This window comes from Cheilinus undulatus, linkage group 3, assembly GCF_018320785.1.
Source record: "Cheilinus undulatus linkage group 3, ASM1832078v1, whole genome shotgun sequence".
Taxonomy (NCBI): domain Eukaryota; kingdom Metazoa; phylum Chordata; class Actinopteri; order Labriformes; family Labridae; genus Cheilinus; species Cheilinus undulatus.
In genome coordinates, this window is record NC_054867.1 from 33662449 (window position 1) to 33679795 (window position 17347).

A 17347-nucleotide genomic window follows, 5' to 3' on the forward strand; every position below is an offset into this window, starting at 1 on the left:
ACTCGATAACTCAGTGGTTTCCATTGCTGACTATGTTATGGGAGATTGGAGGTTCATATCCCAGTCAGAGCATGAGTGTCCAGTGTGGGCCCTTGGGCAAGGCCCTTAATGCCATGAACACCTGTCCCAAATGTAAGTTGCTTCGGATAAAAGTGTCTGCTAAATGACACTGTAAATTGTAAATTGTAGGAAGGAGGATTCACATAACCCTGGTTGTGCTCTGGGTGTCCTTGCTTATCTACAGGGCCATGGGAAAATAATCTTTTGAAAAAAACTCACAAAGTCCACACCTTTAGGAGTAATGGGGATGGCCCTGGTAATAAATCCTTATTGCATTACATGCCTGAAATGTGTGCACATGACTGTAAATAAAGTTTTTTCTCAAAATTAAAATTACATATAACTTGGTTAACCCCATAAAATACATAGGGGTCACTGGCAGCACTGCACCAGTAAGGTACCCCACAATCTAAATCCAGTCAGATTCTTAGTCCAAAGACATGATTACATCCCAGTGTTAACTTGGACAGCTATTTTCAGTCCTAGTCCTTAGATTAAATGGCTTTTAGTTTTAGTCATATTTTTGTCATTTCTGCCCTTTATAGTTTTAGTCTAGTTTTAGTCAACAAAAACTAAAAAAAAAAAAAAAAAATGTAGTCCATTTTAAGTCCATAAAAATTCCTCACATTTTGGTCTTAACTTTTAGTCCAAACATATATTCTTTTTTGTAAATCTGGTACCATATCATGGCAGTGTGTTCTATGGACCCTGCCAAACCTGGAGTCCCTGCTTTCTACAGCTGAGAGGCAGAATAGCTACCAATGCATTGTATTTTGAAAGATTTACCCACAGTGGAGAAATATTTTTGGATTTTGAATGCCCAGTTTTAGTCATCTTGACAAAAATGGAACTGACTTTTAGTCAGTTTTAGTCATTAAAGATCTTTTTTTTTTGACTAGTCTTAGTCTAGTCTTTCTCATGGAAAATGGTATGTCAATGAATAGTTTGAGTCATAGTTTGAGTCGATGAAATTAACGCTGCTAAATCCATTTAGATCCATGGACAGGTTTTTATTATTTCACATTTTTTGTTGTTCTCAGTATTCCACTGTATTTGCTTTCGTTTTTTAAAGCCATATTAGCAACTAGTCTCAAAATAAAAGTTTTGTAGCCTTGAAGGATGTAACATATGTTGGTTAAAATACAGGTCAAATAAAGATCCCTGTCCGTTTCCCCCCTTGTTGTGTAATTGCTACTTTATTTATGCCTGCAGGAATTTGTTACTATTTACAGTACAAACATAAAACACTGTGCCCTGTGTTGTTTGTAAGTCCATGGCCAAAAATACAATGCAGCATTCAATTACCACTAGGTGGTAGTAGTTCGATTCACACTGCTGATGTGGGATAACAGCGAAGAAGAATCAGCCTCGTCTCCTCTGCAGCAACAGAAGAAGAACAACCGTCTCCATCATCTATACGTTGAAGCCGTCGATGGCCTATGCGGCAAACCTCTGCAATATCGTTGTCGAGGAATAGACAAGCAAGGTAGGCCCAACATAATTGATACCCAAACATTAATTTTGAAATATGTCGTATCTAAATGTATTTGTATTTCAAAGTAGGCCACGAATCTGTGGACTAACAAGAAACCCCGGCTTTTAAACGTTAACGTTAGCACTGTTAGCTAGCTCGTCAGAATGGTTTAACTTTGAGCTGACGTTCGTTCCAACTGTTTAAGCCTTTTACATATTCAAGTCATCAAACATACGGTATTTTGAGACGTGTGTGTGTTTAAGCTGCGCCATAGCCGTCCTCGATGCTAGTGCTACTTGTTTTTGGTGTGGCGTAGATTTTAAAGGCCTGGCGAGAGCTATAATTAGCGGGCGAGTCTACTGCGGGCCAGCAGTACAAATCACACCACACAATGATAGAAGCCACGGGGTTGACGTCCAACCAGCCACAATTTAAGTACAGTCATTGTTACACAGACTCAGCACCCAGTTAACAGCCCTCTAGATAGGTGAAAGTAAGTTTATTTCTAAGGCTTTAATTTATGGGCTGTGCTGAAAAACTCCGTATCTACTGAGTGTTCTTGTGATTTAATTACCCTAGATTATAAAGGCTATAGCGGTGTTTTTTTACGCTTCTTCATGAAACTATGAAAACCTTTAACTTAACTTCCAGGTAAAATACTGCTTTACAAACATGTGGGACGGACCAGGACCAAGGCAAGGACCACGGGGAGGACCTCCTTTCCGGTAAACATGCATTATTTAACCTTAGACATTGATTCAAGACTCCAATGTAATACAAAAAAAATTAGACACAGTAATCACTGAGTAGATACGTCTTGGTTGGTTCAGACCAGCATATTTAAACCTTTCTTCTGTCAAGATACCCATTAAAAATTGAAAAAATCTGAAGTCAACCCAACCAAAATGTATAATTAAAAAAAACATATTATGATCAGACAATTTATGTAGTAATAGAATTTACAAGATAAACCTCTAGAGCCCTTTAATAATCAGTTAAAATGTCTTTATCATAGGGAATGGTCATCTAGACCTTAAAAACACACCAAAGTGTGCTGACACACCTACCTATAATCTCAGCACCAACTGCCATACACCTTTGCATTTGCTGACTCTGGCATTGACATGATTTCAGGAAAGTTCATATGAGGAAATTTTGGTTATCTGTGTCAGGGGTAGCTGTGCATATTCATGGGAATACTTGTCTAAATTAAAGCATTTTGAAGGCCCCCCTGAAAATGCCAGAAGGCATCCTGGTTGAGACAGGACGGTCCAGATTATAGAGTGCTATGGGTTGACAATATGGTAAAATGAGATTTCATCATGCACATATATTTGTGTAACACAGTCTTGATTTGTGCAGTGATGTTGCAGAGTTTTATCATTTTCTGCCTATATATAGATCGATGACTTTTGATATTTCTGCATTTATTAAAGTTTTACTTCATCAGTTTAACTGCCAAACAGAAGTGGCATTACAGAGTATAATCATGTATTGCCCAAGATTTTTGTTGTGATTTAACAGTAATTCCCCGTAGTATCATTTGATCTTGGCTCTTTTTAATGTTTGTTTTTAGTAAATCTGTGTGCTAATATATTAGTGTCTTTTACAGTGGTGATCATCGTGGAGAAATGTTTTACGGCAGAGATCGTCCTATGCCTGATTACCGAGGTAGAGATGGTATGAACATGGGCCCCATGGGTAATATGGGCCCAAGGCATCTAGATCTACCACCTATGGACATGAGGAGAATGGATGGACCACCGATGAGGGGGCGTGACATGGATCCACGTGACATGGATCCTCGTGATATGCGAGGTAGAGAGCCAAACCGAGATTTTTTCAGACCTGGAGAAGAGCCAGACTTCAGTCTTCGAAGACACCATGACTTTCCCGTTAGAGACAAAATGGCGGGTTCTGGTTTCCCTGGACCTGGAAGGAACTCGGCAGACATGGGTGGGAGGGATTTACCGCCTCGGGAACAAAATAGTAGATTTACAGACATGAGAGAAAGAGATTCATTTCAGTACGACATGCCACACAACATGGATGGAAGAAGAGGGTTTCCCCCGGATCGAATGGAACGGAATGATGACTTTAGGGACATGCGTGACAGGCCCCCAATGGGCATGGGTGACGATGATGGTTATGATATGGATTTGCCTCCACGCGAAAGGAGAATGTTGGACACTGACAGAAGAGGAGGACCACCTTTCAATCCAAGAGGTGGGTTTGATTCTGATATGGATTTCAGGAGTCGTTTTGGGCCTCCAGCTGAATTTAGAGGCAGGGATCGTTCTCCCATGAGATTTGGAAACAGAGATGTCCCTCCACGGGATAGGGGAAGATCAGACATGCCTTCAGATGTTGCTGGCCCTGAAAGACCAGAGTTCATGGGACATGACGACACATTAGGAGTAAGGGAATATCCAGAATCAGGTGACAGTCCCCTTATGGATTATCGAAGTGGTGAAGAAATGACTCTTGCTGAGGAATGGAAAAGCCGTAGAAAGGACAAGAACCCTTTTATGAACATGACCAAGGGCATAGGAGGTCTGCCTGAGCCTGGCTTTCCTGTTGGGTTTGGAAGAGATTTGAGTATGAGAGATCCACTGCCGTTTCAGGAAAGAGACAGACCCCCTGTTGACTTCCAAGCAAAAGATGTCGGCTTTCCTCGTGGAGACCACTTTTCTGCTATGGATCGACCACCAATTGGCAGCAAACCTCCACAAGACCGCCCACTCCCTGATTTGAGTCCCCTTTCTGGCCCACTTGGGAGAGAAAAAGAGGGCAAACAGTGGCTTGGCGAGAGAGACCCTAAGCATGGTCAGAATAAACCAATTCGTGATGAAAGGCCCCCCTACCATAAAGAGAAGAATCAGCCCCTACATGATGTTCAGATGCCAAGTGATTGTTTTAAAGGGCTTAAAGATGTCCCACTCAGTCAAGAACCTGCCAGGGGAAAAATGGGGCCAGCATGTGATATCCAAAGCACCAGCACTGCACAGCCAAGAGACCAAGACTACAGAGACATTGATTACAGAACTGGGTCCGGAAGGGCTTTTGATTACAATCACGAAGAGCTTCAAACCCCAGATAAACTCCTCAAAGAACCCAATCCAATCACTCTTTCAAAAGTTAGTGAGTCTGGTTCTCAGGTAGGTGATTTTTTTTTTGATTTTTTTTAATCTTGACGTTAAACTTTTTTTCAGATCAGATTTCCTTTTGCCATATTATTGTGATGTTTCATAACCAGTTTTGATAAAAATGTCTTCAAAAGGATCAAGATTACAGGAGTGCATCATTTGAGGACAAAGCATCCAACACAATATCCATAATTGGTATTCCAAAGACCGCAACTATGGAGCAGGTAATAATCAGAACGGCTCTGTGTAGATTATTAAGCTCACTAGACTGTTTTTTGATTTTATGGGTAGCCACAAAATAACAGATTTTGCTGTAACTATTTGCAGATCCTTGGTGCCTTTGCTGATCGTGATGGTGTACCAATGCAGGGGATGAAGATCAAAAATGTGGTGCCAGGTAGGAATCAGCTGTCTTTGTGTGACACTTTGGGGCAGTCGATCGCTTACATGTCCCTCGACATTTCGCTTTTACGACATTCAAAACTTCGCATTCTTTCTTTTAACATTCTTTGTTGCGTTTGTCGTTTGTGGTGTATGTGATCACTTACCAAAGAAGGGAATGGGGGGTCTGTTATGCCATCCTTAAGTATGTCTGAAGATGTAAGATCATTGTCAAGATACAGAGTATTTACCAAGGCTTCAGTATTATGAGCTTTGAAGAGGGAGATTCAATGCCAATCTCAAAAGTTTTGTGAAAAGTGAGTCATTCTATGTGTCCTTCAGGACAACCTTATACAGGTGTCCTGCTTGAATCAAAGTATGTCAACGTGGTTAAAATGGAGACTGCATAGTACTTTGTGCTGATCTAAGCACAGTCTTCAAAGTTGAAGATTCCAAATGTATTCACTGAAGAAGCAGATAATGTCAAGCCTTTTTTGGATTTTTTATAATGGCATTCATTTTGCATCGACATACAAGTAAGTGTCCTTAACAGAAAGAGATGCATCTCTTTTTGAGTGTTTGAACAAACCAAAACAGACAGTTTTTCAGTCTACATGGTGCACATCTTTATTTGTTCACTGCAATTTGTCTGGACTGTCTGCCTAACAAGGCTTGACCTCAGGAGAGCCTTTCCTGAAAATGGTTTGTTTTGTTATCAAAGACGAGCATAAACAGTGCATATTATCATGAAAGGTATGAGAAGGTGAACAAATTTCGCTCACACTGATCTCGATTTATTTACGAACTGCTGTGTTTCATGTTTTTAGTCAGTGACTGTCATTACTGGCATTGACTAACAAAAACCCATCTGTATTTCAAATGCTGTCCCCAGGTTACAGCTACGATACGGCCTATGTGGAGTTTTTAAACCTCGAGGATGCAGTCCACTTCATGGAGTCCAACAAGGTGGCCCATCCTCGTCACTCTACGAAGGCCGTCACTGCCATCAGGATTTAAGGGGTTGCGAGGGCATGTAGTGTATGGGGAGGGAGAAGAGCTGGGGAGAAGTTACTTCTAGTTTTGCTGAACTTACTGGAGAGGAATTTTAGGAGGTTAAATTAGCAAATGACACTATTCTACACCTCATTTGATCTTCAGGCACAAATCAAGTTGTAGGTATTTCTACTACAACCAATGACAGTACTTTATTGAAGAACTTTAAATAGTTTAACAGGAAAAAAGATGCTATGGGGGAATTGAAAGAATTCTTTTATAACCTTAAGGTGATACTGTTGACAATGATGAGTCAGTTGCCACGTTTCCAGGTTTTATGATCTAGCCTTTGAAAGAAAAGGAATCAAAGGAAACCTTAACCATATGCACGATATTGGATTTTTGCTTATATCTGATATTTACCAATTTAGTGGGACCAAAACTTTTTTTTTATACAGCTAATAGTTACAGTTGATTTAGGCAGATTTTTATAAATATAATATTGGCAGAAATTTTCATATCTGCAGATTCCGATATCATACCGACATTATTGTGCATCCCTTTTTTGCATCACTTTTATGTATGTCTAAAAAAATAGTAGTTTCTCTTAGTTTCCTGTGACCAATGAGAAGGTTTCGCATGTGAAAAATAACTGCTGATAAAAAGTCCTCCAGCTTTATATGCCCTAGTTGGTGTTAAGTCCCAGAACTGCCCTGCAGAGATATGCTAAGGGCTAGTAGGCAGTGAATGGAGTTGTTATGTTCAAGGTACAGAGTACTCATCAGTGAGTTTAAAGACATACAAGAAACTTTACATGGGGGTTTACAACGCAGAAAAACCGTCATGACAATTGCCCGCTTTTTTTTACTCTCAAGCATCACAATGTCTCAATGAAAGCAATCTACCAGAAATGTTTGTGCAATAGATTTAAAACTGTACCTTGCTTTGGGTGTTTCTATTGTGCTCAGGCAGAAACCTTAGTCTTTATTTTGGGAGGAAGCAACAGAGTAACCGGAAATATGGAAACGAGAGTTGGGGGGTGACATGCACCAAATACCATCAAGATCAGGAGTCAACCCTGCGGCCAGTGCGACAAGGGCAGTAGCCTGGCTGCTCTACTTAGTGAACTAAATCAGCATTGAAGTTTAGCTTTTGTGGGATGATGGGTTGGTTGTGTGTTGAGTATGATGGAAATATCATCTACGTTGTCAGACATGCCTAGTTCTCATGAACTAACAGGATGATTTCTTTCTTTTCTTCTATTTTTAAAGAATGAAATTTGTGTAGAAGTTGAGATCTCTAACCTGATTGAACTCTTGGCATTTAGTTTTAAGATTGCAAGATTAGTTGACATGAAGAACCATAAGGGATATTGGAAGTAAGCAATGTCTATCTTAATAGTCATGTGCCTTCCAGTTAACTTTGAATTACCATTATTTGGCCATTGGTGTCATATATATGTTGTTGTTTTCCAAGATAGACCCAGATTTGTGTGAAAGTTTCTGGGTCCATGGTTTGTCCTTCCAGCGAGTTACATGAAAAGCCTGTCCAGTAGCAGTCGTAGGACATGCATTGTGTTTCCTTGGTCAAGAAAATTTTTGCTCCTTTGGTTCTTCGTGTACTGTATTGACATGGCTCTCTTTATCGTGCTGGTCAGTGCATGTCAGAATGAAGTTGTAGCGTTAGTAAACTATCTTGTCATGTTTGCTGATTGTAGATCCTAGATGATGCAGCTTACTGACAAATGATTCTTTTAGCATCAGAAGGGTGATAATTCGGAATTTTGGGAAGCACCTTGCAGCTTTTGGATTGGTTCATGTTTGGGTGTAAGGTTGAATCTGTTGATTTTGGCAGTCCTCTTGAGTGTGATGTAGAGCCACCAGTGGGTCAGAATTTCTGCCTCTCAAAGTTCCTTCATATCTAGTTCATCGCTCAACAAGGACGTTGGTACTGATATCAAGTGTTCCCAGATGATGAGTCCCAAAAAACTTCTGAGATCGTCTGACCTTTCTACATGCTACATGAACAACGGTTGGACGGTTGCTTTTGGCGCACACATTTGCGGTATTTTTATACCCTGGTGATCATCTGACTTTCCATCCAACATCATCACTGGGGTGTGCTGTGTGTGTTTATCAAAAAACTTTTTTTTTCTCCTTTACAAAAGCAGTCCAGCCTCACAATGCTGCTAGTGTGGGTGCAGACTTGGTCTTTGTCTTTCAGTTCTTTCACAGTCCTTCTACAGTGAAAAATCTATTATCCTTGTACTTAACAGTCATCTCTGGCTTCATGTTTGATCATATTCTCTTGAACTCGTCATCGATGCACAAGGATTTCTTCCCTTTGAGATGCTCTTCGTAGTCACAAATAAGGTTGTCATCTTGATACATCCTGGGTTGCTGTGTGCTGAAATTGTCTGTAAAACTACAGAGTAGCTCACCATATTTCCTTGTCCGTTGTCTTACCCAGCTACATTGTTTTTCAGAAGTTTTATTAATTGTCCTTTCACTTTCCACCACTGTTCAGTAGCTCGTGGTAGCTCTGAAAGTAAAGCTGGATAATATGAGAAGTTTTGGAGTCACAAGTTTCAATATTTTTAAGATTCAAATAACACCTTCCGAGCTGTTTGAAGCTGTCAAGAAGATTGTTTTTGTGTTTCATGGGTTTGATTTTTAATGGCTCTAGCAGTTGTTTTTTAGGTATTTTATTATGAAATCAAAGCCATGGAAGCAAAACAAAGAGCTAACCCTACACAGCAAAGAACAGCTGGATGTTCCATTGACACAGCTGGGTTTTTTGTTACAATTTCAGTCTGGTCTTGGAAAAATAGGCATCTATAATGGGATCATTTCCTGCTTTCATTTGGCTTTAGAGTTAATTGGTCTCTTGGATCAAGTTGCAGAAGATGTAAGCAGCTTTTTTGGTAATCAGTTTATTTTTCTAGTTTTATAGTTGAAACTTTCCATGAATCGTTATATTGTGTTAAAGCAAACCGATTTCTTTCGATATTCCTTAGGAAAGAAAAAACAAATTGAGGATGTAACTCTTTAGGAATAGTTTTGAGTTCTTTCAGTAACATTAACTGCTCCAAGTATCAGTTGATTAATTTTTTAATAGTCACATCAGTTCTGTAATTGTAAGTCACAACCCTAATTTCATAATCCATTTAAATTATTTAGGGTAGTATTGTGGCAAATGACCGGTGTAAAGCATGAACTTGGATTGGGCTTTACACACTATGTCCAGTGTTTTCCTGTTAATCGGTAAAGAAGAAGGCTAAACCTGCCACAGTGCATGTTGGGTGTCACAGGCATTATTTAGACATAAGTCACCCTTGTTGTGTGATGCTGACTGGTCAATTCTGTTGTTCTTTCAGGGATGCCTAAAGGTTGGCACTAGAACATCATCCATGAAGTACTTCCATCGAGATGAGTGTGATAGAGGTGTTCATGTGAGTGAAATAACAAAAGTCAAAATGATATGTGTTTAAAGCTGACTTCAAACTACTATTCTTTACTATATTGTATTTTAAAAGTTTACCTCATTTCCTGTGTCCAATCTAGGAGTCTGATCACAAAGTACCTCAACTTCCAGAGCCCCCGTTGCCTAGACAAGATGAGCCTTTAGAAGAGATGAAGATCAGCCTGAATGGGACTAAACCTAAGGGCCCTATGGACCCTTTATCCAGCAGTCAGTGGCAGCGTAGCTCTGACTTAACTCCAGAGGCCTGGCAGCAGCAGGTGGACCAACAGCTCCAACAGCAAGAAGCTGAGCAGCAGGCAGAGTCTTGGGGCAACCGCAACCCATCTTCCAACATGTCACACAAATCTAAATCCGTCTTCAAAGACAGCAAAAGTAGGTTTACTCTAGCATCTGGGACGTATTTAAAGCTCAGAGACCACAGAAAGTCTTTGACAGACATTGTGTCTTCTTCATAACCACCCAAGTAAAAACAGTTTTCTTTGTGTCCCTGTGCAGCCATGATCATAAAAAATGTGAAGCCCACCACCTCAGTCGAGACTATCCTGAAAGCCTTGGACCCCTTTGCATACCTTGATGAAAGAAATGTTCGTCTAGTGAAGGCCAAGCAACCAGGAGCCAAGTGCTTCTGCTTCGTAGACATGGACTCCCATGAGGTATCTGTAGAAATTTAAATTCACAGTTTATTGTTATTGATATCATGACAGATCAGTTTTTGATAACTGTTTTTTCCATTGTGCCCCATCTACATTTGTAGCAAGTGACACGTCTGGTTGAGCTCCTCACGAAACCCAAACCTCTCTACATTGATGGAGTCAGAGTTTATGCTGAAGTTGCTAGACCCCTAAAGAACCAAAAGTAAGTTGCCCATATTCATGGAGTTTCTCTTTAGCAATGTCTGTCAGAGGAATCTTCCAGATTTTAACATTTGGTACTGATTATTTTTATTCTCTTTCAGTTTCAAGAGAGACTTCGAACAATCAAACAGTTCCATCCTAGGATATCCACCTGAGGCTAGCATGATTGGGGCAAGCAGTCTTCTGTCTTTTGTTAAGTATTACAGATAGAAGAAGAAGACTGAAATGAAACGATTCCTTTTCCTTATAATTTCAGCAGCAGCAGCCACAGCAGCAGCAGCCTCCACAGCAGCCGCATTATCCACAACCTCCGCAGTACTTGATACCACCCACTGGTGTCCCTGCTGGAATGCAAGGTGAGACTTACAAGGATATATTTTTATCTCTTGCTTCAAAGAAACTGTTTATTGTTAGCAGACTCAAACAGAAAACTTTGTGTTACTAGGTGATATGATAGCCGGCAGCAGTATTCCTGATCTGGCATCAAACCCCGGCATGGGACAGGTACAGTAGAGCTGGAGAGAGCAAGTCTGTAAACATGTAGTTGAAAAGTAAGGCAGTAAACTAATCATCCTTTAACTCTTCACAGAGTCTGGGCTACAGTGAGACTCCTTCTGTGGATCCATCTTACCAGGCTGGTGTACCCCCTGTCACCCCAGAACCAGTTGGGATGATGGTCCCCGTAGAAGGATCTCAGACCTACATGTATGGTAAGAAAGAAGTATTAAAAGCCAGGAAATTGCCCGAACTACCTAAAACAGTGCAGTGAAGCCAGGGTCACAAAACAGTTTTTGTTTGTTTTAGATAAAGAGTCGTGGCATCATAATAATTGTGAGATTACTTGTATTACTTTTGTGCCTCTGGAAGCCATTTTTCAGGTTGAGACACTTTTCTCAACATTTGCTTTACATATTCTAGCTTTTATTGAACCCCACTTGTGCTTGCTGTAGATGAAAGACTTTAACAAAGTCTATCAATGTAAATTCAGTATCATATTCTCAATTTCTCCAGGCTCTGAGACTCCAGATATGAGCAACTACTTGTATGATTCCACGTCTGGCTTCTACTACGATCCAGAGACAACACTGTACTATGACCCGGGCTCAAGGGTGAGAAAGTCAACAGCTATTTTCTGAAAACTTCCCCTGAAATATGAGTGAAATACCTGTTCAAATCACCATATCCACTAAAGAGCAGAGAGGAACATACTGGTGAATGGGAAACATGATGAAAACAGCACATATTGTGCACAGAGCTTGCACCAGCCACATGCCAGTTGCAGGATTTCAATGTCATCACCCTTTTTTTGGCTTGAATTTACTTGAATATTCCCTGTTGCATTGACACATTAGCCCTTCCTCTGCCCAGAAAACATACTAAGGGGCTGGCAGGGAAAAATGCAGGTGGCGTCAGGGTGAAAACTTGACTGTTTTACAGCTCACTCTGAAAATTGTAGGAGATAATAATCAGAATGCTCATCACCTGTCAAGTAAAACTGTTGTAGTATTGTGTATCCAAATGCTATACAGTTGCTCAACACTTTACAGCTTTTACAGATTAACAGAGAAAGACTGATCGCTTGTAAAAACATTTTTCATGCTCCTTTGAGGGCATTCTGTAAAATCTTGAACACTTATTGTAAAAACATGCATAATAGTTGAGCTGTGGTTTTATGCACAAAAATAGACACTCACTACCTCCCACTTTATTCTGGTGCTACTAAAAATCCTTTACTCTGCTTTGTCACTTGTAGGGGTGTGTTAGACTTTTGCTGCTGTTCTTTTATTGACAGAAGGACAGAGGATTAGTTCAGCTTAAATGGTCATTGACCAAAAGTTTATTAAAGATTACATATAAAGTTACAAATGTCACAAATATCACTCATCTGTGTGTCATCACCCTTGCTCTGTGCAGAGCTAGAGAAAAGCGAGCTCCCAGGGAAGAAAGCTCCCGAGCACAGCTAAGTGTCTGCCTTTAACACAGTGAGGAGGATCCTACAGCCCTTCCTGGCAATGAGGAGTCCTGTGAATTATGACACTTCCTGGTCCAGTGTGGCCTGGCCTCCGTTGTGTATAACAAAGAGTGGTCTCACTTGGTTTTTACTTGTGCAACCATAAATGCAGTCAATACTTTGTTTTAATTTTAAGGACCTTCACCGTGTAGTGAACGTTAATAATGACGGCTTCCGTAATATGATCAAAAGACTGGCCCGTCACACCATGTCCTCCCCACGACAGTCCATCAGTCCTTAACGCTGGACATGAGGATCAGCTTGTGTCCCATAGTGTTCATCCACAAGCACTGTCATTACGTAAGGACATGCTAGCTGGTATCCAGTGAAATATAAAAGATTTGAGTACATTTATTCGATATTTATTTATTTTTCCAATTTTCTCATAAAAATCCTAAAGGCATTTTAATTCACTACAACAAATGGGGAAACATCCTCATCTTCAGATTGAATGCAGGACCATATATTTTATAATATACTACAGGGGTGTAATGATTCATTGATCTGAATTGATATATCGATTGTTTGAGCGATGATTCAGTCAAATCAATTGGAATTATAAACATCGATATTAATCGCCATTTTTACCTTACGCTTTTATTTGAAAGTTCCCCGACGTGCTTGGTTATGACAGTTTCCGCCCATCCACTAGTCACAACACTGCTAGGTGCTGCTACCAGCCATAGCAGGTAATGGCTAGCAGCCTAGAGAGTATCAATATTGTGTTTTTTTTCCTTTATGTGAAAAGTAACAGATTGCGGTAAATGGGTTTACAATATCGTCTGATATCGATCGCAGGCCTCTAAATCGAATCGAATTGAAATCGAATCATGGCAGACTTTGTGATATCGGCAAATATGGAATTGTTGTTCTGAGAATTGTATCGTATCGTGATGAAACTGGTGATTTACACCCCTAATATACTATAGATTTTTTGATGTATATACTATACAAATAATTATAATACATTTTTGTTAATAGATTAATTCTGTTCTATTCCATATTAGCTTGAAATTGCGTAGTTGTTTTATTTATTTATATGTATATATTATATATACACACATAACACATAAAAAATAAATATAAATATCGCAATTTATCGCCCTGCTCATAGTATTGCAATATATCGATATCGGCACCCCTGTATCAGGATACACATCGTATCGCCAGGTCCTTGCCAATACACACCCCTAGTCACTAGTCTGAGCTAAAGATTTAAAAATGACTCACAAGCTGGAGAAGGAAATGTTTACACTAAAAGCAAACCAGATCAACTGTTAAAAGGATGAGAAAGGGTTTAATTGTTTCCTGGTAAGAGAATAATGACCTCAGCTCATTAAGATCTTCTTCTTCCTTTATTTCTTATGTATAGTATTTCTACAATGCTCAAACTCAGGAGTACTTGTACTGGGATGCTATGTCAAAGACGTATATCCCAGTCCCAGGAGGGAACTCTGCTGAGGCTCAACCTCTGACCATGACAGCAGAGGTCCAGGCCATCCTCTCCAACCCAGCAGCAGATGCACCTCTGGAGATGAAGAAATCAATGATGCCTCCACCCACAGCACCAGCTCCAGTATCGGTGTCTGCACCAGCTCCTGAACCTGTTCCTGTTCCTCCTCCCATTGCTGCTGTGCCCACTGCTGTCCCTGCTCCAGATCCAGTCCAGACTCTCCCTCCAGCTCCAGAGAAGAAAGATGAGGAGGAATCCAGTAAGAAGGACAAGGACGGCAAGGAGGAGAAGCCGAGGAGTCTTGCTGCTGTCAAGGTAGAGCTGAGGTTACAGAAACAAATTTTTAAAAAGTGTAATAGAGTTGTGCAGAGGGGAGATGAGTATGGCTGTGTTACTGTGTGCAGATCATGAAAGATATGGAGCGCTGGGCAAAGATCCAGAATCGTCAAAAGGAAAGTGTCCGTGCAGCATCACCAGTGCTGAAGGGTGGGATGGAAGATGACAGGAGGCAATCCAAGTCTGCTGACGCTGGATTTGCTGTCTTTGAGAGAAAGGTGAGGGAGTTGCCCTTAATGACTGCTCATTCATTCTGCAAGTTTTTGCAGTTATAGATATTTTATCCCAACTGATCCAACTGTTCACTTTAAATATTTTTCATACTCTTTTCCCTAGATTTCAGGTGGAGAGGATCTTTTTAAGAAACCTCTTGCTCCCCCCAAGAAAGATGAAAAGTCAAAGGTGAAAGCCCACCAACTACTTTATACCTTTGTATTTCATGAATGTAAAAAGTTGACAGTATGACAAACTTTTTGTGTATGTTTGAGAAAATGAAGCTTTTTTGTTTTTTGTTTTTTTTTTACATTCATCTGGTTTGCTTGTCCAGCGTCCAATGGGCTCTCTGGGCCTGCTGGCATCTGACTATGGAGCTGGCAGTGATGAAGAGGTGGAAGAAGATAAAGAGGAAGCAGGCAAAAGCAGCCAGGCAGGCCAGCCTGAAGACAAGGACAGCAAACTGACAGACTGGAAGAAAATGGCCTGCCTGCTGTGTCGGAGACAATTCCCCAACAAGGATGCTCTGATCCGCCATCAGCAGCTTTCAGACCTGCACAAAGTACTGCTCATTAACCCATACACAAACAATAAGCAATACTGGCCTTCAAATGACCTCTAATCATTCATGCATTGTCTCAACAGCAAAATATGGAGATCCACCTGAAGATCAAGAGGTCCAAGAAGGAACTGGAGGCGTTAGAAAATCAGGAAAAGGAAGTATGTGAACAATATGTGATAGCTAAATAGAGCATCAAGCTGACCATTGATAACTAAAGATATGATTTGTCTTTCTTAGCTAAATGCTAGAGAATCTACCCGGTCACCTGAACAGAAGAGGAAAAAACACCATCATCAACAGCAGCATCACAGCACCTGGGCTGGAAGCTCTAGGTATGACTGCTTTTCTTGACATTGCAATTAGATAATTTAACTAGTTCAATCTAAATGGTTTCTTTTTGTCCTTTTAGGGAGAGCAAAGTTAGTGAAAGACCTGGTTTAGGAGCTGAGCCAGCCCCGGTATGTTTGAAGCTTCATCTTAATATCATGTGAAACTTCCATTTTTGTTGCTTGTGCTTTTTTTTAACCCTCTTCTTTTGTCTTTAGCAGAGGAAAAAGAAAGAGCCGGTTGTTTGGGACCATGCCACCTACAAACAAGCAGTACGGAAAGCCATGTTTGCGCGCTTCAAGGAACTCGAGTGATCACGTCTGAACATATCTTCACTTTGATATATGGACTGAAAATAACATGCTCATCCACCTTGGCATGAAAAATCCCTTTGGACTGGTTCTACTGATTCTCTGCCTCTGATATAACGACGCTATACAGCCACAGTTTTCTACTCTGATAATACATGGCCAAAATAACATTACCAGGCAAAAAGTCAAAAAACAAGTATTAACATCATGAATAATAGATGTATAGAAATACATGCTGTTTCTGCCCATGTTTTATGCGTTCTGTATGTAGAGTTGTGAATTGTGTCCAGATGTATTTTTTGTGATGATAGTCACACTGGCCACAGAAATGTTTTGTTTTAAAAAAGAACAATTTTTACATTTTTATTTTCATGGGTGAAAATGCTACTAAATGTTCACTTTTTTAAGTAAAAGATAATTCTGCCTCGATGTTGCCTGTTTCATGTTGGAAAAGGTTTGCGGGAGCCTCATTTTGCATGTGCTTTGTATCTCCACTAGGTGGCAGCAAGAGGCCATGTGTTGCTAAAATGTGACTGGGTAGGAGCGCTGAATCAAACTGTCAGACTTAGTAGTTAACATAAAGGAGCATATAAATAGAGCTTTAATTTGATGCATGCACAATAAGGTTTTTATCCCACAGACTCAGACCAGCTTAGCTTTCGGCGTTTTCTGCCTTTGCTGTCATTTGCTGCACAGTGAATGCAGCTTTAATATTTCCCAGTTGTTCGCAGCAGGAGTCAGAACATGAAGCCTGCCCTCTGACCTTTACTGATATGAAGGAATCAGCCTTCACCCTCCATGTGGCCGTGGTTCAATGAGTGCATTGGATTGGTGGGCTTCTTGTGCAGACATACTAATTCCTCAGAGCTTTGACAAGAACACAGGCCGAGTGGGGTGCCCGGAGCTGATGACAAACATCAGAAACACTTTTTAACCGACATGCCTCCTAAGAGATTCAGTCCAGCTAGTGTGCTAGTGTTGACATTTGAGCAGTAAACGATCAGCTCTGCAGGTGTGTCGAAGAGCCTCAAGGTAGCTTGAATTTTGCATTCTCCAAGCTACTGTGCTTAAAATGGAAAGCTGAGAATTATTAATGACAGTATATGAAGCCTCCTGTCAGTCTAATGAGATGGAGGGGTGTAAGCTCCATATTGTGGCTTGGCAACAGATCTGAGAAAAGCACAATAAAGACCCACAATTATCTTTGCTTTTATTGTGAAATTCTAACACCTCGCCCTGTCACTGACTTACAAAATCAACCAATGAAACTCACCTTTGTCAGAACAGGCAGTGCTTTACTCTTGACTTTAATCAGAGGTGGCAACTCTATTAATCAAGGAGGGCACTGTTTTAAGAAAAATGGGCAAAACATAATACTTAAACTTGCTGTTTTCAGTTTGGGTGTGATTATAACAATCCATCTGTCTTCATTTGAGCCTGTATCAGATTTCTTTTTTACTAAAGGTTGCCAAAATGCTTTCAAACTTCCTCCCACCCTTCCCTCAGGAGAGGAAACATTTTGTCACTTAGTTAAAACTTGTTCTGTTCAGCTGAGGTCTAAAAACAGCCCTTAAAAATACCCACATAACTTTATTTATGTTGGAAAGTTTTCAGCACCAGTGACTTTTCTAAGTGATGTTTTCTGCTAAAATATATTTTCAAACAACATTACTGCAGAAAAATTAGATTTTGCACTAATCTAATGGAAGGGGAATACCTCTACTGCCTTAGAAAAAGAACCAC

The 17347-nt window shown here is 40.3% G+C and overlaps 1 protein-coding gene across 3 annotated transcripts; it reads left to right on the top strand.

The window, feature by feature from the left end:
- Positions 1 to 1419: 1419 nt before the first annotated feature.
- LOC121505991 (RNA-binding protein 6) lies at positions 1420 to 16033 on the top strand. 3 transcript variants are annotated; one of them, XM_041781456.1, is made up of 23 exons: positions 1420 to 1546; positions 2186 to 2259; positions 3147 to 4692; positions 4815 to 4904; positions 5008 to 5077; positions 5954 to 6027; positions 9431 to 9505; positions 9618 to 9909; positions 10033 to 10190; positions 10292 to 10392; positions 10493 to 10562; positions 10648 to 10747; positions 10837 to 10895; positions 10981 to 11101; positions 11403 to 11500; positions 13775 to 14170; positions 14260 to 14409; positions 14528 to 14593; positions 14739 to 14966; positions 15050 to 15124; positions 15204 to 15298; positions 15376 to 15424; positions 15512 to 16033. In XM_041781456.1, exons 2-23 carry the CDS (start codon positions 2207 to 2209, stop codon positions 15605 to 15607), a joined length of 4062 nt encoding a protein of 1353 aa, XP_041637390.1. In that variant the 5' UTR covers positions 1420 to 1546; positions 2186 to 2206; the 3' UTR covers positions 15608 to 16033. The 3 variants fall into 3 exon arrangements, with proteins under 3 accessions (XP_041637390.1, XP_041637405.1, XP_041637398.1); XM_041781471.1 differs by having other exon boundaries at positions 15515 to 16033; XM_041781464.1 differs by having other exon boundaries at positions 10651 to 10747.
- The last annotated feature ends 1314 nt before the right edge of the window (positions 16034 to 17347 follow it).